This window comes from Pan paniscus, chromosome 1 (assembly GCF_029289425.2).
Source record: "Pan paniscus chromosome 1, NHGRI_mPanPan1-v2.0_pri, whole genome shotgun sequence".
Taxonomy (NCBI): Eukaryota; Metazoa; Chordata; class Mammalia; order Primates; family Hominidae; genus Pan; species Pan paniscus.
In genome coordinates, this window is record NC_073249.2 from 39,246,946 (window position 1) to 39,269,979 (window position 23,034).

The 23,034-nt window shown below is 35.6% G+C and overlaps 1 protein-coding gene across 4 annotated transcripts in view; it reads right to left on the reverse strand.

Moving 5' to 3' along the window:
• SYT14 (synaptotagmin 14) overlaps nt 1–23,034 on the reverse strand; it is a 233,572-nt gene that overhangs the window by 11,261 nt on the left and 199,277 nt on the right. For 2 of the 4 annotated variants that reach the window (XM_034946008.4, XM_055108555.2), the window contains exons 7-8: nt 3,998–4,187; nt 427–483 (exon numbers count right to left, since the gene is read on the reverse strand). In XM_034946008.4, coding sequence (XP_034801899.3) covers nt 427–483; nt 3,998–4,187 — 247 coding nt within the window. The remainder of the gene's footprint in view (nt 1–426; nt 484–3,997; nt 4,188–23,034) is intronic. The other 2 variants (XM_034946017.4, XM_034946001.3) reach the window with 1 other exon arrangement.

Genomic DNA, 23,034 nt, shown 5'->3' on the forward strand with positions numbered 1-23,034 from the left:
CCTGATTATTTGGGAGACAAATCCTTTCTTTATAAGACTGTGTTTTCAAGTTTTTTAGACTCATGCAAATGATCTTCAGCATGTTGATCCATCATGTGTACTTCATCTCAAAATTTCAATTAATTTTAAAGAAAATTGCAATATTTATCAGGAAATATCTATTTCTGTTGTATGAATCAAAGTACAAATGAATGAAAAAATTAAAATTTTTATTTTAAAAAGTTTTGCTTATTTCATATATGCTCTGAATACCATCATCCATAATCAGAGATAAATTCTAAGTTAGTTTTATTTAAAGTACCACAGATAATAAATGTGCATTGTTTTGGAAACCAACATGGTGGACAGCTTCACTGCTGGCAAGTTTTAGGGTATTTTGGTTTTGCATGAAAAGACAACATCCAATTAGCCTCTACAGGAACTCACCTCGGATTATATAAACCTGTCCACCTATCAAGTGTTTTAGACAACAGAACAGTCCATCTGACAACAGGGGGTGGAAAGCAGTAAAAGAAATAATGACCAGATGTCAATCGTTGGGTGAAAGAGGGTCAAAGGTTAGAATTAAAGAGGAAACACTGTTCACTGGAGTGGAAGAACACAGAACTTTAGCATTTTAATTCAGATAGAGGATTGAACAAAAAGGATGTTGGGTAAATTTAATGGGATGAGAATTTTTAAGGTTATTGTGTAATCTTAAACAAAAATTACATTTTTTTAAAGGGGGACATCTTTTTAATGATATCCTCTTGGTCTAAAGCACATTGAACATAGAATCATGCATATTATCAGACTATAATATAAAGACTGAATAAGTAATTATAAAGATCATCAGAATTATTATTATTATGCTTACTATTATTGCTAAATTTAAAATGTATCAATTTAATATTTCAAATACTTTTATTATTCCCAATATATATAAATTAATTATGCAAAACAAAATAGGACTATTAAACTTTTTGCTCTTGAATACTGCTCTTTCTTTGGAAAAATGGGGATTATTCAGTCTATAACATAGTTCAAAGCTTAGAACCTAGGTATATATGAGGGGCTATAATCTTATATAATATATACTATTTAGGACAAACTGATAAAACTGTTTTTACCTTTTACTTTATAAATATTTCACTTTCATAAAATTAAATTGACTTATACTTACTTTCTAGTTACCTCCCACCTAACATCATGAATTATCCTTATACTGAAGATCTAATGGTAAAATAATGGCAATTGCTATACCTATTCTGTAACCTGAAACATTGACTCTGTGTCGCGGATGTTAATCTTTTGTCATCTGTTTATTATCCAACCCTGCGCTTGGCCAGACCTCCCTTTTAGTTGTGATCCTTGTTGCTCTGTTTCTATCAGAGTGACTACAGTAAGGATAGAAAGGCAAACATATCATTTCATTCTATTTTTTAGCATCTCCAGCTAAATATTTGTCAAAAAAATGTAGTAAATTATTAGCTAAAGCACGAGTGGCAAACTGATAACTGGGGGCTCAATGTGACCCTATAACAATGTTCTATTTATCCAGCACAGTGCTAACAATCTGTGAATCTGAAAGTCTTCTGGCAGGGTGTGCACTCTTATGTTTGTCACAGGCCTCACCATCTCCCCATCTTTCACCTATGAGTTTTACTCATTTCAGTTATCCCCCAGGCCTTTTGAGTTTGCATTCTAAGTCTATACTAATGAAGATGATCAAGTCACACTACCAAATCTGTTTATTCTAGAAATTGCTTCTTTTCTCTCACTCAATTTCTCCTTCTGAAATGAGAAAGGGAACAATAATAATTCCATCCTTCTTTTATGCACCTTTATCTGATTTGAGTCTCACACTTACCCTGTGAGAGACATGACCTTAATTTTACCTATAAAGAAACAGACTTAGGGGAGTGAGGTCAACTGTCCAAGGGTAGAAATATGAATTTAAGCCTTCAGACTTTTAAGTCAGGGATAGACACCTTCTGTGATACATGTAAGAAGCAAGCTTTCCAATATTATTTGGGGCAAACCCAATATATTATAGTAACTTTTTACTTCCATTGAATAAATAATTTTTATGACAACTAGAAAGAGTTAAATTCAAGGATAAAAAAGTTACCCCTCCTTTATTTTTTAATTTTAATTAATTAATAATATTATTTATTTTTATTTTTATTTTTTTAGATGGAGCCTTGCTCTGTCACCAGGCTGGAGTGCAGTGGCGCAATCTCAGCTCACTGCAACCTCCACCACCTGGGTTCAAGTGATTCTCTTGCCTCAGCCTCCCAAGTAGCTGGGATTACAGGCACGCGCCACCATGCCCAGCTAATTTTTTGTATTTTAGTAGAGATGGGGTTTCACCATGTTGGCCAAGATGGTCTCGATCTCCTGACCTCGTGATCCACCAGCCTCGGCCTCCTAAAGTGCTGGGATTACAGGCCCTCGTGAGCCACCGCACCTGGCCAATTATTTTTTTTTAAGACAGGGTCTTGCTCTGTCACCCAGGCTGGAGTGCGGTGGTGCAATCTTGGCTCCCTGCAGCCTTGATCTCCCTGGCTCAAGCGATCCTTCCACCTCACCCTCCTGAGTAGCTGGCACTACAGGCTCAAGCCACCATGCCTGACTAATTTTTAAATTTTTTGTAGAGTCAGGGTCTCACTTTGTTGCCCAGGCTGGTCTTGAAATCCTGGGCTCAAGTGATCCTCCCGCCTCAGCCTCCTAAAGTGCTGGAATCACAGGCGTAAGGTACTGCGCCTGGACCCCCTCCTATAATAATTACTTGCTTCTTGGAATAAAACATGGCATTAAGAAGTCTGTGAGAATTCTTTAAGAAAATTTAAAGTGGCATTATTATTTCAGATTTCATTTCAAATTTTTAGTTTACGGCATTAACAGCTTTAATTTTAGGTAAGTATAAAGAAGCTGGGCCAGGCGCAGTGGCTCACGCCTGTAATCCCAGCACTTTGGGAGGCCGAAGTGGATGGATCACCTGAGGTCAGGAGCTTGCAACCAGCTTGATCAACATGGTGAAAACCCGCCTCTACTAAAAATACAAAATAATAGCTAGGTGTGGTGGTGGGTGCCTGTAGTCCTAGCTACTCAGGAGGCTGAGGCAGGAGGATCACTTGAACCTGGAGGCAGAGGTTGCAGTGAGCCGAGATCATGCTATTGCACTCCAGCCTAGGCGATAAGAACAAAACTGTCTCCAAAAAAAAAAAAAAAAAAAAAAAAGAAGCTGCCACTTTCCCAGTTTACCTCTTTTAGGTACCAACATTTTAGAGGTATATTGGGTGACAATTTCAATATCCTCCCATAACCTACCCTGGCCTTGTTGAACTGGGAGAGAGATCCAGAGAGAGAAGAGTAACAGGCATAACACGCATATAGTCAGGGCAGAGGTATGCTATCTAGCTTTCCCTTCTTAGCATCCAGGGTAAACAGCAAACTGTTCCTTATTCTGTTTGTCCTGGTAAGAGCAAAGCCCATTCCATCTAAGAAAAGTCTCTGCTGGCAGTACTGGGTTATAATATTAAAGGAGAAAAAAAAAAAAGTGAAGTAATAGTTTCTTCTTAAATCGTTAAGGGAGAAAGAAGGAAAATATAGAAGTAAATAAAATAGTTCACAGTACTGCATGCAGATAGAAAACACATTACTCTTCAGTTAACAACAATAGCTATATACATTCCTGTTCATATTTGTGAACATTACTCACTTTTAAAGGCCCTGTAACCTTTTCTGGCATTAAAAGATAATGGCTATGATAGAGATAATTTATTCTGCAGATACTATGAAAAATTAAAAGTTGTCACCTTACTATGAATACTTTGAATTTCAAATTTTTCTACTTCCCAAATGACTGGAAATAGAAAACATGAAACAGATTAGCTGATGATTACACCATTTCATTTCAATTGGTTAAGACTAAATGATAGGATTGAACTCCCTAATACTGACAGTCCCAAAAGTGCAGAAAACATTAGAATTAAAAAAATTATTTTTCACTCACTGGGTGGTCTGTTTGCTGCCAAATTTTTGAAGTGGCTGCCTTTTATCACTTCTGCTGATAGTCTTCCAGTTGTGGCATTATAAAGCAGGCCAATAAGAATTTCTGGAACTGAGCCATGTTCAAGAGACTGACATGAGGATGTACTTTCACTACACGACATTTCTGACACGCTCATTTGGGAGTCACAGCCCTGTAATCAATAATAAAATTTTTATAGTATTTTGCAAGAGAGATATATTAAGAGATATATTGTTATGCCATGTTTATTTGGATTAGGTAGGTAAATCACAATAAAGATGAGTTGCAAACCAAACACCAGATTAGAATTATTGTCCTTAGCATATTTTAGCCCCTGGATTTCTTTTCATTATGTAAAAGCCAAAGAAGTAATAGGAAATGAGAAGATTTCATAAATCCCTGCATATTTATAAAGAAATCAGAGAAATGTTGCTTAAACTTATAGATGCTAATAAACTGTTTTTTGAATATGAGAAATTATTGTTTAAAGATTAGCAACCTTAAAAGACTGACAAAGATTTAGACTCAATACATCAAATGTCCTAACTGTGCCTTTAAATAAACAAAACAAAACTACCTGCTATTTATAAGCTAACATCTAAAACACAGAGATATAGAAAAGTTGAAAAACATGGGAAAAATTAATCATGTAAAAAATAATCAAACAAATTGATGTAGTTACATTAGTATCAGTCAGGGTTGGCTTTAAGGCAATAATCACCACTAGAGATGAAGAAGTATACAAAATGATGATAAAACATTGAAATTACTAAAAAGTAAAATAATCCCAAATTTGGATGCATTTAATAACATGGACTCAAAATACAGAAAGCAAAAATGGCCAGAACTAGAAAGAGAAACACAGACATCCATAATCACTGGGTACATAAGCACACTTCCCTCATTAACTGACCAAATTCAGTAACTGACCAAATGGGTGGACAAATAAGTACCATAAGGATGTAGAAGATTTGAATATCACAATAAGCAAAATTGACCTAATGGTCATATGCAGAATATTATACCTAATAACTACAAAATATAATTTTCCCAAGTACGCAGAATTTTTTAATTAAAGCAAATAATAATTTCAAATGACGAAAATTATTCATAATGTATTTTGATTGATTAGAAAACCAAACTCTGTTCTAGAGGAGAATAAAATATCTATATTTTTTGGAAATTAAAGGTATACTTTTAGTAACCCATAGGTAACTAAATGATAATAAAAATAAGTGATTTGAAAGACTAATAAAATGAATAAATTTCTGGAGAGTCCAATTAAGAAAAAAGGGACAAATAACAATGATCAGGAATGAAAAAGGAGACATCACTACATATTCTAGAGACCATGAAAAAATAATAGGATAGGATACTAGAAGAAAGTTGTTTCTTCTAGTGAATTTGTAATTTGAATGAAATATACCAGCGATCTCCAACCTTTTTGGCACCAGCGACCAGTTTCCTGGAAGACAATTTTTCCATGGACAGGGTGTAGAGGGTAATCTAATGCTGCCACTGATCTGACAGGAGGCCGAGCTCAGGCTGTAATGTTCGCTAGCCCACTGCTGCTCACCTCCTGCTGTGCAGCGCCCATTCCTAACAGGCCATGGACTGGTACTGGTCTGTGGCCGGGGGGTCGGAGACCTCTGAAATAGACATCTTTCTAGAAAGTTATTACCAACCAGAAGAGACGCTGGAAGACTGTTCAGAAACAGTCTTACTAAAGAAATTGTATTTGTAATTAAAAGCCTTTCCAAAATACACATACAAAACAAAAATAAGAAACTTTGGCCTAGATGGCTTCACTAGTGAATTCTAATTAATAATGCTAGTTTTACACAAACTCTTTCAGATATTAGAGAAAGAGAAACCACTCCTCAACTTCCTTTAAGAATTTAGCAAAATATTAAAACCAAAATCTAATAAGGGCATTATAAAAAAGAAAAATTACAAGATTTTCTCATTCATGAATCTAGATGAAAAAATCCTAAATATACATCAGCAAACCAAATCTAGCAACATGCAACATCGTACTTAATAGCAAAAAATGTTAATGTTTCCCCTTTGAAATTGCCAATTATTACTACTTTTAGTCAACACTGTAGTGGAGATACCAGCTAGTGAAGATCCTAGCCTTACTAAAGACAATAAAATGAAATAAAAAGTATAATGATTTGGAAGGGGACTAGATTTTTTTAAAAAGCCCTTATGTGCAGATTACATAATTATGTACACAGGAACAAATCTACAGATGAACTGCAGTTGTATACAGAGGTAAAATTTAGAAATCCATACATTACTATATATCAGAAGCAAATAGAAAATAAAATTTATTAAAGTATCATTTATTACGGCATTTAAATATAAAATATGTAGGAATAAATGTAACAAATGATATGCAAGGCCTCTATACAGAAAACTATGAACATTATTGAGAGAAACCAAAAAGTACTATATAAACTGTTACTGTATTAGCTCAATTTTGTAACATTCTTTCCAAATTAATCCATAGATTAAATTCAATTCCAATAAAAATATCGGCAGGTTTCTTTGAATTGTTTGACTTCATTAGTAATCAGGGGAATGGAAATGAAAACTACGAGGTAACGCTACACAACAAACAGATGAGCTAAAAGAATACCAAGTGTGGTGAGGACAAAGCACTGGGAACTATCATAGTTCTCTTGTAGAAATGTGGAGTGATACCAATGTTTTAAATGTTATAAATACACATACCCTATGATCTGGCAGTTCCACTCCTACATATATACCCATCAGAAATAAGTGCAGTGTTTATCAAGAGACATATGAAAGAATGTCCATAGCAGCATTATTCATATTGGATCCAAGCAATAGAATGGATAATTTGTACTGAGTTCATACAATGGCATACTATACAGCAATGAAAACCAATTATAACATTTACAAATGTGATTTTAAGTAAAACATGTTGGGCCCAAAAGGATACCAGCTGCATAATTCCATTTATGTAAAGTAAAAAAAACAAACAAAAAATCAAACAACCCAAAAACCAAAACCTCAAACCAAGCAGAACTAAACCATTATGTTCCCGATGTATTAATAGGTGGTAACATTATAAAGAAAAGCAAAAAAGTAATTCACATAAAGTAAAAATTGTAGTTAACTCTGGAGGTGGGAGAGAAGAACAGTGATTGGGAAGGGCAGGATGGGAGTTTCTGGGGTCACTGAGACAATGTTTCTTTCATTCCTTGACCTGGATGGTAATTACATGGGTTTTGCTTTGTGATAAATGGGTTGCACACTTGCATTTTTTACCCTTTTCTAATGTGTGTTGGGTTTTGCAAGAAAGAAGATTTAAGAAAAGAATTACATGATGAAAAGACACAGTATACACAAATGAATATACAATGATAAAAATAAATATACAGAACTTTCTTTGAAGATTCCCAAAGAGATCCAATCCATGAATTAAAAAGGAAAGAAAAAAAGGACACTAACAGTATTCCCTATAACAATGTAGTTAAAAATCTTTTAAATGTTTTAAAGAATCCTGGAGTTTAAACCTACTACTGGCTGTAGAAGTAATGAAGGAGAATTAATACATACCTGGAGCCTGAACAAACTTGTTGGACTAATATACAGAAGGGTAAAATCTCCTATTTTTAACTGTAGACTACAGAGTGGAAGCCAAAAGGAATACACATTTTATATTCTTAAGTCATGGGTACACAAAACACATAGTTTGGTATGTTTTCATGACAGTTGGAGAAAACAATTTTAGTAAGTTTCAATTAGGATATATCATCACTTATGAAAATAGTGTCAAAAACATGCTTGAGCACATTTGGTGCATTTGTTACATTAGGCTATAATACTAGCAGCATCTGTTAGAATATTGTGAGATACATTTTTCACAATATAGTATTTTTCACATTAACCTACTGTCAGATAAGATGTGAACCTAATAGTTGTTTATACACAGAAGTCATACTGCCACTTTTGAGAAACAAAGCGATGCCCAAAGAAAGCGATGGAAAGGCCTTTCTCAATCTTAAGGAAAACACTCCCCACTTCACTGCTGTGAAAATCGTTATCTTCAAATCCAAACAAAAAGCAAGAGCATTAAGATCCTTGTTGATCACATTCTATTTTAGTAAGCCCTGCTGAAATATAGTGGTGTTTACATAACACAAGAAACTATTATCTAGAAGAGTTCATTATGAATTTATGCCCTAGAAAAAGTGCTAATCTCATGTCCCTTCCACTGGCATTAGTGTAACTGTCAATTCAATGTTGGTAGAGTTGTGGCAGTCCAAAGAGATCACTCAGTATAAGAAAAGCAGTAAAGAATAGCTATGTAAACAGAACCACTGTAGTTAAAAAAAAAAAAAGGGGGGGGGGCATTCACCTATAATTTCAGCTACTTGGGAGGCTGACAGAAGAGAACCACTTGACCCCAGGAGTTCTAGAGCAGCCTGGGCAACATAGCGAGATCTGTCTCAAAAACAAACAACCTCAAATTAAATATCGATGCTATCTGCCCAAATGGCAGCTTTCCTCAGACTACTCCTCAGGGCATGCTGCTCCATTCAGTGTATATTCAGGAATCTCCATCTACTCCCTCTGCAGATCTCATCATTAATTTATAACTGGGGCTTGCCTAGGTAGCAGTAGCTGCAGGTGATTAATGCAAAGTCAAACAAATTCCAATCATAACTAGGTCTACTTAAAAGAACAGTCCCACAGGCTCCCCAAAGTAAAACTTCTTTCCATCTTGCATAATATTTTACTTCTTTTTAATACTTCCCCTCCTTCCCCCTGAGTCTTCTGCCCTAGGGTAAAGGATTACAAGTAATTCTGTGAAAGTAAAGTATATGTAATTTTTAGAGGAATGAATATACTCTATATGTTTACCATAACCAGAATTAGTGGTTAAGGTAGCCATTACATTTACTTAATGGTGTGAACAGATTAAAATCAGGTGGAAGCTTGTAAATACATAGAGAAAAAACAATATGATTAAAAATACAATATAATTCCTATTAACATTCTGGGCTTTTTATTAATATTAAATTACTTCCAGCTTACTTGAAACTACTTATGTTCAGTATTTTTTAAGGTGAAACTACTGAACTGTACAATGATAATTACTATAATTGAATTATCTATTGAATAGTGTCTGTGCAACTTAATTCTCACTGTGTCTGGAAGATAGCATTCAGTTTTTAATTTTATTTATATGTGAAATGCTTCCATTATACTTTTCTGAAAATGGGGCGATCACAGAGGGTGCTGAAGTTAAAACAAGGGAAGTCACCTGCTGCAAAGTTAGAGCTGCCACTAATGATGAGCTTCATCTCTAGCAGCAAGGCTCCCTCCTCAGGGTCCTTTCCTAGCCCCAGGGAACTAGGTAAGGAGGAGATCACCAGAGGCAATTTCAGGAGAGAGGAAGAAAGAGCATGATTGCTCCAAATCCCACCTCCTTTCCATCCTCCACACTGTAAGTCTAGCGTAAAGGAGAGCCAGGCTGGGTTTTAGTAGGGTTTGTAAAAATACCGAGTGTATCAAAGGGACAGCCTACTGGAGTGAGCAGTGGCTTTGTACAGTTTGTACACAGGCAGCTTCAGGCACTCATTGATCCAGGCCTCAACCCATGTTACTAGGAACCCGTTCTCCTTTATCCATTTCTCAGGTTTGTTTCCCAAATTTGGCTTCATTCTTTGGCAGACTTTTCCCTCCTAGTTGCCAGCAGCTCTGAGTGTCATGGGAAAGAGGAAGACAGCATCCTATTTGCTCAAACCCAAATCCTGGAACTTGCTGCTTAGAGCCCATGAGATTTAATTCTAGGGCTTTGCAATAAAGTCCGCTTCAGCATAATACAGGGGCAGGTTAGTCTCCCAACCAAAATCTGGGTACTGTGTGCATAAGAAAGATATGAATGCTAGGCAGAAAAAACAGACGTCAACTACAGAGCCCATTCAACTGAGTTGTCTGTCCCTGCTTTCTCCCCCTTGGTCTTCAGTGAGGACTGTTATCCACATTACTGGGGAGCAGGTGATGTTGCTGTTGCTCCAATTGTAAGTACCCTCCACAGGCTCTTGCTGTGCAGTTATTAGCCTTGCAGGAGCCAAGGAAGATGAAAAGATGGTTCAATGAAACAGAATCATGATATTACCACACTCATGGAGCACAGCTCTGACATTCAGGTTAGGAAAGGAAGAGCTACAATAAAAGTAGAAAATGATCACTTTTTCTTTCCTAAGCACTACATATTAACACTAAAAATTAACATATCTAAGATTTAAGATAGAAGAAAAATGAATCATAGAACATTCACATAAATAACCATAATAACAAAATATTTTATCAGCGTTTGACCATAGCATCATGTAGAAATGGTCATAAAAATCCCTGCTATGATCCGCCGTGTGCAGTGGCTCATGCCTGTAATCCCAGCACTTTGGGAGGCCAAGGCAGGCAGATCACTTGAGGCCACGAGATTGAGACCAGCCTGGCCAACATGGTGAAACACTGCCTCTACTAAAAATACAAAAATTAGCCAGGTGTGGTGGCAGGCGCCTGTAATCCCAGCTACTCGGGAGGCAGAGGCATGAAAATTGCTTGAACCTGCGAGGTGGAGGTTGCAGTGAGCCGACATCATGCCATTATACTCCAGCCTGGGTGACAGAGTGAGACTCCATCTCAAAAAAAAAAAAAATTCCTGCTATAATCAAAATTTATGTATATGTATGTATATATACATATGCACTTTTTTGCTGTATTCGATATGAACATATTTAATTAGCATTTCTGCCTATATGCTTATAAGTGAGATTGGTTTATAAAGTTTATAAGTTTCTTTTCTCATGGTCTCCTGAAATAATACCTATTTGAAGAATATATATGTATAAATATAGGCATATGTGTATATTTTTTGCTGAATTATTTTAAAATGCTTAATTTAGGGTTTCTGCATATATGTTTATAAATGAGATTGGTTTATAATTTTCTCATGTTATTCTTGTCTAGTTGGTGTCAAAATTATATAAGCCTCGAAAGAGAAGTTAGGTACCTTTCCTTTTCATTCTCTGAAATAGCTTATGTAACATAGAAGTACTTGTTCACTGAAGTTGGGTAAAACTTGCTTCTGAAAGTCGACCATCTTTTTTTCCTCTTTCTTTCTTTTAAGGGGACTCTGGCTACTGGCTGAATTTCTTTAATGATAATCACTCTTTTCATGTTTTCTACCACTCTTAAATCACTTTTTAGACATTTGTATGTTTCAAGAAAATTGTACATTTTGTTTTCAAATTTATTTTCCTAGAGTCATTCTCTTATAATTTTGAGACCTCCACTGAATTGGTGGTTATGTCCTTTTTTTTTTTTTGAGACGGAGTTTCGCTCTGTCGCCCAGGCTGGAGTACAGTGGCGCGATCTCGGCTCACCGCAAGCTCCGCCTCCCGGGTTCACACCATTCTCCTGCCTCAGCCTCCTGCATAGCTGAGACTACAGGCGCCCGCTACCACGCCCGGCTAATTTTTTTGTATTTTTAGTAGAGACGGGGTTTCACCGTGTTAGCCAGGATGGTCTTGATCTCCTGACCTCGTGATCCGCCCACCTCGGCCTCCCAAAGTGCTGGGATTACAGGCGTGAGCCACCGCGCCTGGCCTAGATATTTCCTTATAATACTGATAGGAGCTGAAATCCACAAATTTAGGTATTTTCATTTGTGTTTGTGCCTAAGTATTTCCAATTTTAATTATGCTTTATTCTCTGGCACTGAGTTGACTTACGAAGTTTTTTTTGTTTGTGTGAGTATTGAGTATTGAAAAATATAGATTCTGGTGGGTTGGAGTGAGAGGGCTGCCTCTTTTACTTCACCTCCTACTACTTTACTCCTCAATCATGGAGTTCTAGCTAAATGCACTTCCTTGCTACTCCTTGAACACAACACACGCACTCTGGGCTCAGGATGGGCTGCTCCATCCGCTCGCGGTGTTCTTTCCTCAGATTTTTACATGGTTAACTCCTTCACCTCTTTCAAGTCTTTGCTCATATGTCACATTCCCAATGAGCCTTATACCTTGACCCTTATTTAATATTACACCTCCTTTCTCACTAGCACTCTTAATTCTGCTTACCCTGTTTTTCCCTCCACCCCACAGTACTTATCTCTTTCTCACATACCCTATACTTAATGTATTATGTTTATCTCTCTCTTCTTTACCTAGAATTAAGTTTCATGCAAGCCAAAATTTATATCTGTTTTTCATTAATGTATACTGAATACTTAGAACAATGTCTAGCATGTAGTATGTTACACTACTGCACTGCCTTCTGGCCTTTGTTGTAGCTGTTGAGAAGTCTGCTGTTGGTCAAATTGTTGTTCCCTTATATATTCTCTGGTTGCTTTTATCATTTTGTCTGGTATTTTATCCTTTCACTGTAATTTTTATGGGTGTGGACTCAGTTTTAATAATCCTGTTTAAAACTTCTAATTTCTCAATCTGATGATCTATGTATTTTAAATATTATCTTTCATTTTCTCTAGTCTCACATTCTGGAGTCCTTATTGGAAAATATGCTTAACATTCTTATTCCACTCTCCAAAACTTTTTCATATTTTTCATTGACTGTATTTTTAATGATTTTTTCATTCTAGAAGTTCAATATGGCCCTTATTTAAATCAGCCTCTTTTCCCACATTCTTATTCTTTTTTTTTGTAGTTTCTATTACTTCTTTTATTTCTTTATTCTATTAAAGCATATTTATTTTATAATGTCTTTCACAGAGCCCTATTAGTTCTAGAGCTGCCAACACATCTTTCTCTTGCGTCTACTGTCATTCATGGTGGACCAATTCTTCCTGCTCATACTTTTTAAAATGTGAGTTCATCTTCAATGGAAATTATTTTTTTCTGTGGGAATTGTATAGCCTAAGTTTGGCTTCCTGAACAAAATAGGATTTCTTTTAAGGAAAGAAGTAGTGGAGATGGTCTCGATCTCCTGAGACCATATATACTACATACATATAGTATATATGTAGTACATACATACATATAGTATGCATGTAGTATATATATGTATGTAGTATATACTACATACATATAGTATGTATGTAGTATATATGTAGTATATACTACATACATATAGTATGTATGTAGTATATATGTAGTATATATATTACATACATATAGTATGTATGTAGTATACATATACTACATATGTACATCATATATACACATATAGACCATATATACTACATATAGTATATATGTAGTATATACATACTTCCTTGATTTCTTACTAGTCTATCACATTTCTGAAAATTTCAAAAACCTTCTTTCTCTGAGATATCCGAGTCACTGCTCACACATATTGAGTTGCTAAATAGTAAAGACTCTGTATCCCAGAAATGCTCTCACATTTACACCTGGGGCAGAAAACCAACAGTATCCATTATACTGTAGTACCTAATACACCGTTTACATTTTGTTTAACAGTTTTTAGAAACATTCATATTCATCTTATAATCCTAATTCATTTTATTTGTGACCAGACTTCAGGCCAGTTGCAAAAATAATAAATAGGCCATATACTGTTTTTTCTTTTTTTTTGAGACCGAGTCTCACTCTGTTGCCCAGGCTGGAGCGCAGTGGCGTGATCTCACTGCAACCTCTGCCTCCTGGGTTCAAGTGATTCTCGTGCCTCAGCCTTCCAAGTGGCTGGGACTACAGGCATAAGCCAACACACCTGGTTAATTTTTGTATTTTTAGTAGAGATGGGGTTTCACCATGTTGGCCAGGCTGGTCTTGAACTCCTGACCTCAGGTGACCTGTCCACCTCAGCCTCCCAAAGTGCTGGGATTACAGATGTGAGCCACCATGCCGGGCCATACTGTTTTTATCTTACTGAAGGAAACAGAATAGACTAGAAATAAAGTTGTTATTTAGAGACTCAGCAGTAGAAAAGTATATTCAATGTCTGTTCAGCACAAGCACTGTACTAGGGAATAGATGAACTGATTTCAAGGCAGACTATGATAAACTGCCTTTAGAGATTTTATGGGAGAAAATATGTGGATATGATTAACTCTGGTAACAGAAACAATATTCCGGAGATACCTGAAGTTGGTCCTAATGGTATTTCAGCAGGCATAGGGAAGGGCATTTCACACAAAGAAAGTATGAGCTAAGCCTCCAAAAGTGGGTATCATGTTTGGTAAATGTAAACTGGTCTGGAGTGGCATGTGTATATGGGGAGGGGGTGGAAAATGCAGATGGAAAGGAAGATTGAAGCCAAATTTTACTCATCCAGCACTATATGAATATTTCTATTAGAGACTTTCTGTCCTGTAACTGTTGCTTTGTCTGTCTTTCCCACTAGACTGTGAGTCCCTTCAGGGCAGAACTTTTGTTTTATTCATCTTTGTATGTCCTCAAATTAGTACAGTGCCTATCATTCAGCAGGCACTTAATAAATATTTCTGAATGAAAATAATGAATCATGAAAGACATGAAATGCGGTGGTAAGAAAAGTTGGACCTACTCTACAAGTAGTGGAAGCAAGAGAGGCATTTTGAACTGGGGAGTAACATGCTCAGATATACATCTTCAAAAAATAAGGCCAAATATGCTGCATGACTGAGTGCTTGAGCAGGGATCACAACTTACTTAGCTGTGCTAGTGATAGATAAGTCTTTACTTGAGATAATACTTGCTTTGTGCACATTTTATATCCCAAGCAAAAAATTGCAATTTTTTACCCTGTAGCAAAACATAGACTTAAAAATATGTTTTATTATAATCAATCTTACTGATCTAGACACGTTATAGTTGTAGTAATCATGTAAGATTTTTCTAACCTACAGACCTTTAGCGCATACTAAGAACTACACATTGTGCTTCAAAATTAATGTAGCTGACTTCCTTGATTTCTTACTAGTCTATCACATTTCTGAAAATTTCAAAAAGCTTCTTTCTCTGAGATATCTGAGTCACTGCTGACACATATTGGGTTGCTAAAGACTCTGTATCCCAGAAATGCTCTCACATTTACACCTGGGGGAAGTGTGAGCTTTTTAAATTGGTCACTCAGCATATAGAGTGTTAGAATCAGTTATTCCTACACAAGTTGATATATCCAATTATGTTATATGTTCCCTTTAATGAATTTGTTTTAAATGAGATGATTTGAATCTGTTTTTAATATAAATGTTTTTATTATTAGAAAACTAAATAGAAATAAATTAAATTATTAATATAACAGCCCCAAATGATTTCTAAGTGTCTTCCATGTTTTGGATTATAATTATCCATAGACTATTGGTTTTCCAACAGTGGTTAGTGAAATCTATTGAATTTCATTTTAAAAATATAATTTTAACTATTTAAAAATTAAAATAAAAACAATACGAGTATATAAATGAGTAATATAATAGAGGCAATATAGTGTACTCGTAAGGAAAGGAAACTTTGCAGTCAGATTTACGGGGGTCTGTTACAGGACCGTGACTTTAGTAAGGTATTTAGCATCTCCATACTTCAGTTATCTAAAAAAGGTGAAATAACTATGTCTACTTCCTTAATAGTTATACCACTTGTTAATATATTAGGGAACACATTGTATTGCAAATAAATTTAATGTATTATTATTTGTATCTTGGACTAAAGATTTACCTGTCATTTCTGTTTAATTGAGAATATTTGAAGTTTAAAGAGCAAGCTGTCAAAGTTATCATTTGTAACTCCTTATCTATATGAATCAGAGTTTTGTCTAAAATGTATAATTAAAACAAAAGAAATACATTGCACTGGATTTCAGAGCTGCAGCAAGATGAAAATGTATTAGCAGCAATTGCATAACTGTAGGTGCCTGTGCTTTGGAGTAAGACAGTTGAGTTTATAAATAAGCTCTAACTTTTTGCCATCTGTGTGACCTTGGACATGTTTTAAAAGTTCCTTGAGACTCAATTTCCTCATCTATAAAAATAATATAGTAATAGTACCCTCGAGAAAATTTTATTCTCAATTTTTTGTTCATCAAAACAACCCTATCATTTTCAGTATTAATAGATGTTACAAGTAAATATTATAAAATAAGATTTGTTAGTAAAATATCACTTTTCTCTGCCTTACGTATTTGAGTTATAAATAATATTTCATTTGAAATAAAGGGTCTGAATGCTTGAAAAGCTTGAAAAGCCATGAACTACACTATCTTTATATCCTATTTCTGAATGGTCATTCAAATGACCACATTTTATACATTGTAAGACTGTGCTGCCCCCTGCCGACCCAGTTTCTCCAAAATATTTTGAGTCTTCACTTAAGTCAAAACTTACAGTATTACACTTAAGTAACTCTCTAGTAGGCTGGTGGACAGTAATAATATAGATGGTAAAATATTGAATGTAGCGCTAAATAATATATGACATTTTTCAAGATATTAAAATATAAACAAATGGGAGCAAATGAATATAATATCCTCCCAACTGTGTAATATTTAACAAATTTAGATATCCAATTCCAAGTAACTATTGTAATTGCTATTGTTTACAGTGCTGCTGACACATGGTGAAAAATTAGCAAAATATATACATTTCTGGCTAAGATTAAATATTCAGTAATTATTTCCCTGATTCTTTCACCGAATTAATAGCAACTTTATCTTTATTTCCCTACATTAGAATGGCACTTGTTTTTTGGCTAGCTGCAATGTTTTAAAATTACACTTTTAATGCATTACCTTTTCCAACTTTTGGGCATCTTCTCTTTTTTAATCTCACATGACCAACCAGATATACACTAGTGATTTTTCCTCCGGATAGTATCTCAAAATAGGCTCTTCCTTATTACTAAAACTCCTCTAATAGAGTGTTATTATCTAATAGTGCAAAAAGTACTTGACAAATCAAAAGAGCTAGGAGTAGTTCTACCTGTTGCTAGCCCTAAGCCTGGGAAGTAATTGATCTACTGAAAGTCTCATTTTTCTCCGTTATAAAACAGAGATTCATGTTCATGTCCTCTCAAGTGATAAGATTACGTGAGCTAACACATAAGTGTTTTAAAAATAGATCACTATATTTCCATAATGCAATTTCATCTTAGTTATCTTTTCCCCATTCTGATGCTTCTTGTACACTATTATCTGTGTCGTCTGCCGTGAATGCATACAGTGGGAAATAGGGGAGGAAGGGGTGCAGAGAGCAGGCACAGGAGAGGTCTCCTATGCTCAATCAGGTCATCCTCCATGTCAGCTCAATCTGTTACTTACTTTTAAATCTTTGAACTTTTGGCCTTGTATCTTTTTTCTGGTAACGTTCTTAGTTTTCTTTAACTGGCCATTTTGGATCAGCTCATCACACTACAGTTCACCAATCTCCATGCCAGCATATGAACATCAGACACTGGTAAACTAGACTTCCATACACCTGGCTTTGGTGGTGCCACACCTCTACTCAAACACCCTTACAGGCAGAATGGTGAAGTAAGGACCTCTGAAAGTCTGCTCCTCTATAAAAGCAACATGAACACTGGCAAACATTGTCAAAAAAAACTTTTTCAGAACTCTGAACTAACTAAAGGCCTGCAACACTCCAAGGAGCGTTTATTCAAGAAAAATGGCTGAATACTGTGAGAACTACCAAGGTTTGTGGCATTTTAAATATACCCTATTCCCATTACCCTCTCCCCAGTTCCCTGGTAGTGTTGAAAGCCAACACTTGCAACTGTGAAATCCAACAGCCTCATAGATGCTGGAGGGGGAAGAATGGGTTTGGAGTGCCCAGGAGCCCCATCTTCAGAGAAATGACATTACTTCACTTGTCTCACAGTTCTGTGAAAAGTTCCATTCTCAGGCTTTGTTTTGATTTTACTTGACTCAGATTGATAAGAACTATATCCTTAGAACATCTGTTGGAAACAATCAGTGGCAATTGTTTAACATGGCAGTCACCAAAGAAGCAGTACTGGCTCCGGCCAATGAAAAAATAAGAGCAAAATCTAGGGAATGAGATGTTAATAGGGATCTCTGAAAAGTTCTAAGACATTTCTGGAAATCTAGCAGTCTATACACATGTGCAAAGCTATGTGCATGCCCAGAAAAAACTTGAGAAGGTCCTAGTCTCTTACCTCTAGCTGATCTTGCTGCTCTGTGCATGCAGAAAGTGAAAGTTAAGGCACAGTTGTAAACTGACTCTTGGAGCATTGAAGGCATGGCTCAATATACACAGAACCCCTCAGCAAAGACTTAATGAAATCTCTGTCCAGTTGTTAGCTGAGCTGACCACTAATGTTAACTGAGATGCACATGACAATAATATAGACTTTACAAAATCCAAGAAAGTCATCAAAGAGGAATGACAACAACAAACAGCAACAATAAACTATGGGGGCGACTAGTCTAGGAGAATGTCTTTGTCAAGGCATTCAGATTGGAAGTGAAGAATCAGAACTACTTCTATTCACAGATGACATGATCTCCTATGCAGTAAATCCTAAAATACACATGAAGAAAATAACTACTAGAACTAATGAATATGCTCAGCAAAGCTTCAGGATTTGTGATCAATATATGAAAATCAATTTTATCTCTTTACACTAGCAATGAACAATTAGAAAACAAAAAATTAAGAAAACAATTCCATTCACAATAGCCTCAATATGAATAGAATACTTAGGAATGTATTTAACAAAACTGTAAAATTTGTATTACACTGAAAGTTACAAGACACTTTTGAAAGAAATCAAAGAAGTCCTAAATAAATGAAAAGACATCTCATGCTAATGGATTGGAAGACTTAAATTGTTAAGACGGTAATGTAGCCCAAAGTACGGATCAAACAGATTTGATGCGATCCCTATCAAAATTGCTATGGCCTTCTTTTTTTTTTTTTTTTTTTTTTTTTCAGAAACAAAGAAGTCAATCCTAAAATTTACGTGTCCTAAAATTCATATGTAAGTGCAAGGGACCCAGAATAGCCAAGACAATCTTGAAAAACAATAACAAGGTTGGAGGACTCACACGTCCCAATTTTAAAACTGATTATAAAGCTTCAATAATCAAGAAAGTGTGGTACTGGCAGAAGGATAGACAAATAGATTAACGAACTATAATTGACAGTTCAGAAATAAAAACTTACATTTATGGGCAATTCATTTTCAACAAGGGTGCCAACACAAATAAATGAAAAAAAGATTTTTTTTCAACAAACTGTTGGGACAACTGGATATCCACATGTAAAAGAATTAATTTGGACCTCTCCCTCACACCGTATTAAAAAATCAACTCAAATGGATCATAGTCCTAAATTTAAGAGCTAAAACCATAAAACTACTAGAAGAAAACATGGTAGTAAATCTTTAACTTATATTAGGCAATGGTTTCATAGATAAGACACTAACAGCACAAGCAACAGAAGGAAAAAATCAATAAACTGAATTTCTCAAAATTAAAAACCTTGTGCTTCATAGAACATCATCAAGTAAAAAGAAAAGCAGAATAGGAGGAAATATTATCAAATCACTTATCTTATAAGGGACCGATTTCCTGAATATGTAAAGAACTCTTACAGCTCAAAAATAAAGAGACAAGCCAATTTAAAAAATAGGCAAAGGATTTTAATAGAAATTTATCCAAAGAAGATACACAAATGGTCAATAAGCACATGAAAAGATGCTCAACATCATTAGTCATTAGGGAAATACAAATCAAAACCATAAGATACCACTTTATACCCAGTAGGATAGCTTACATAAAAAGACAGATAATAACAAGTGTTGAAGAGAATGTGGAGAAACTGAAACTCTCATACATTGCTGGTGGGCCAGTAAAATGGTGCACCTACTTTGAAAAACTGTTTGGCAGTTCCCAGAAATGTTAAGAATAAATACAGCTCTAGAACTGGACATATACTCAAGAGAAATGAAACTATATGTCTACACAACAACTTGTACACAAATGTTCATAGCAGCATTATTCATAAAAGCCAAAAATGGAAACAACCCAAATGTCAATGAATGAAAAGATGAACAAAATGTGGTATATCCATACAAAGAATATTATTAAGTCCCCAAAAAACAACGAAGTATGGATACATGATAAAACATGAATGAGCCTTGAAAACATCATGCTAAGTAAAAGTCATCAAACACAAAAGGCCACATATTGTATGATTTGATTCATATAAAATGTGCAGGAGAGGCAAAACCATAGAGACAAAAAATAGGTTAGTGGTTGCCAGGAGGTGTAATTGCTAATGGCTACAGAGTTTTTGTGGCGGGGATAATAAAAATATTGTGAAATTAAATCATGGTGATGGCTGCACAACTATGTGAATATTCTAAAAATCATGACTTTTACACTATAAAAGGGTGAATTTTATGATCTGTGAATCATGTCTCAATAGTTATGAAAAATTACTTACAGGATCCCTATTTCAGAATAATACAATCTTAGAAAGAATCTCAAAGATAATTTAATCTAGTGGTTTTCAAAAAGTTGTAGTAAAAGTACCCTTTTGGCTGGGGGTGGTGGCTCACACCTGTAATCCTAGCAGGAGCTGGAGACCAGCCTGGGCAACATGGCAAAACCCCATCTCCACTAAAAATCAAAAAAAAAAAAAAAAAAAAAAGAAAAAAGAAAATTAGCCAGGCCTGGTGGTACACGCATGTAGTCCCAGTTACTTGAGAGGCTGAGGCACGAGAATCGCTTGAACCTGGGAGGTGGAGGTTACAGTGAGCTGAGATTACACCACCGCACTCCAGCCTAGGTGACAGAGCAAGACTCTGTCTCAAAAAAAAAAAAAAAAAAAGTACTCTTTAAAAAAATAAAATCTTATTCTTATTCCACGTTCAAATACATGAAACAGGTAAGTATAGCATTGTATTAGTATACATTTATTACTGAGCTCAAATTATAACAGGCTATTTCAATAAAAAAATGAAATTTGATATTTAGGTTTGTTGGTAACAGTTTAGTCATATATTAACTTTGCATCCAGTGTTTGTGTTTTATTTTATGTATAAAATCAATAAAGAGCTGATAAGTTGTGAATTACCTTGTCTTGCAATGTCAGAATATTAATTCATTGAACTGACCAAGAAAATTGAAAGATAAAGTTAGGGAACATTACAGAAACTTTTTAAGTTAAACCATTACTATAATGATTGCTTATATTTTAAAGAAAACTACCCTGATTTTATGCAAATAATTAAAACTACCTGATTTTTTAAATATAGAAAAAGCAGTGACTGTGATGCATGAATTTAGTATTAATAGAATTTTTATGGCAGACATATATAGGACTAAATTAAATAATATATAGCAATTAAACAATATATCAACACCAAACTATAGCTATTCCCAAGTCACAATTACAAGAATTTCAAATATATAGAGAGATATGGGAGAAGTGGCTTTATTAGTAAATCTATAGAAGACAAAAAAGTAGATAGTGAATGATATGGTTTGGCTGTGTCCCCACCCAAATCTCATCTTGAACTGTAGCTCCCATAATCCCCACATGTCATGGGAGGGAACTGGTGCGAGGTAATTGAATCATGGGGGTGGGTTTTTCCTGTGCTGTTCTCTTGATAGTAAATAAGTCTCATGAGATCTGATGGTTTTATAAAGGGCAGTTCCCCTGCACAGGCTCTCTTGCCTGTCGCCATGTAAGATGTGACTTTGCTCCTCATTTGCCTCCACCATGGTTGTGAGACTTCACCAGTCATGTGGAACTATGAGTCCATTAAACCCTTTTTCTTTATAAATTACCCAGCCTCAGTATGTCTTTATTGGCAGTGTTGAGAATGGACTAATACAGTGAGTTAACATGTAAACAATTTCCAATAGATTAAAATTTAGTACACAGCATGTGTTTATGTTGATTTTTTTAATTTACCATTTTAAATTATAATTAAAAAAAGAGGCTGGGCACAGTGGCTCACACCTGTAATCCCAGCACTTTGGGAGGCTGAGGCGGGTGGATCACGAAGTCAGGAGTTTGAGACCAGCTTGACCAACATGGTGAAACCCCGTCTCTACTAAAAATACAAAAATTAGCTGGGCATGGTGGCGCATGCCTGTAATTCCATCTACTCAGGAAGCTGAGGCAGGAGAATCACTTGAACCCAGGAGGCGGAGGTTGCAGTGAGGTGAGATTGCACCACCGCACTCCAGCCTGGGTAACAAGAGCAAAACTCCATTTCAAAAAAAAAAAAAAAAAAAGAAAGAAATTTGAAGCAAACATTTCCAGAATCCCAGAGCATTTCTGGAGAACATGGTTCAAATCTACCTACTCTACCTAACATATTTACCTTAGAAATGAAAAAAAAAATAAGGCCTGGAGAGGTTAATTAAATATCTTTCTGAAAGTTTTAACATATCTAGTTGTTCTGGAGAAAATGGACTAGGACTTAGGATTCTGGACTCTTAATTCGAATGGTCTTTTTACTAAGAAGTCTAAATCCCTTATTCTGTTTTTGAGGATCTTTATAATCTAGCTTCATCCTCATATTCACTTTCATTATTTTTCCCTCTATAATTCACAAGAGTAGTGAGGTCCCCACATTTCTACCAAGGAAGAGTGCCAGTGGGATGGTGATGATTTTTGGTGGGGGTATGGTAACTGCCCATCAAGAATGTGAGCATAGGAGGTGAAGGAGGCTGTGTCCTACGAGTTTACCTTTCAAATCTGGGGCCCACACCTGCCTCCTCTTCAGAGTTCCTGTTATTGTTTGGGCCTTCAGAGGGGATTGATACAAATTACAAAATTGGGTAAGTCCCTTCAAATCTGCCCAAACACTGACAGAAATTCATTTGTATAAAATTTTCAAGCATATGTTACCAGGATCCATGAGGCACTCCTGCAGATTGTGGTTCAGTCTGAAGCTCCTGCCATCTGACTGTACCATCTTCTCCCTCTCAGCAATGTTTCAACTGCTAATCATCTAGTGAGGCCTGCTCCTTTAGTGAAGAATTCCACCTGGCTCACAGATTCCCCTGTACCCTAACATCTCTCTGACTTAATGTGA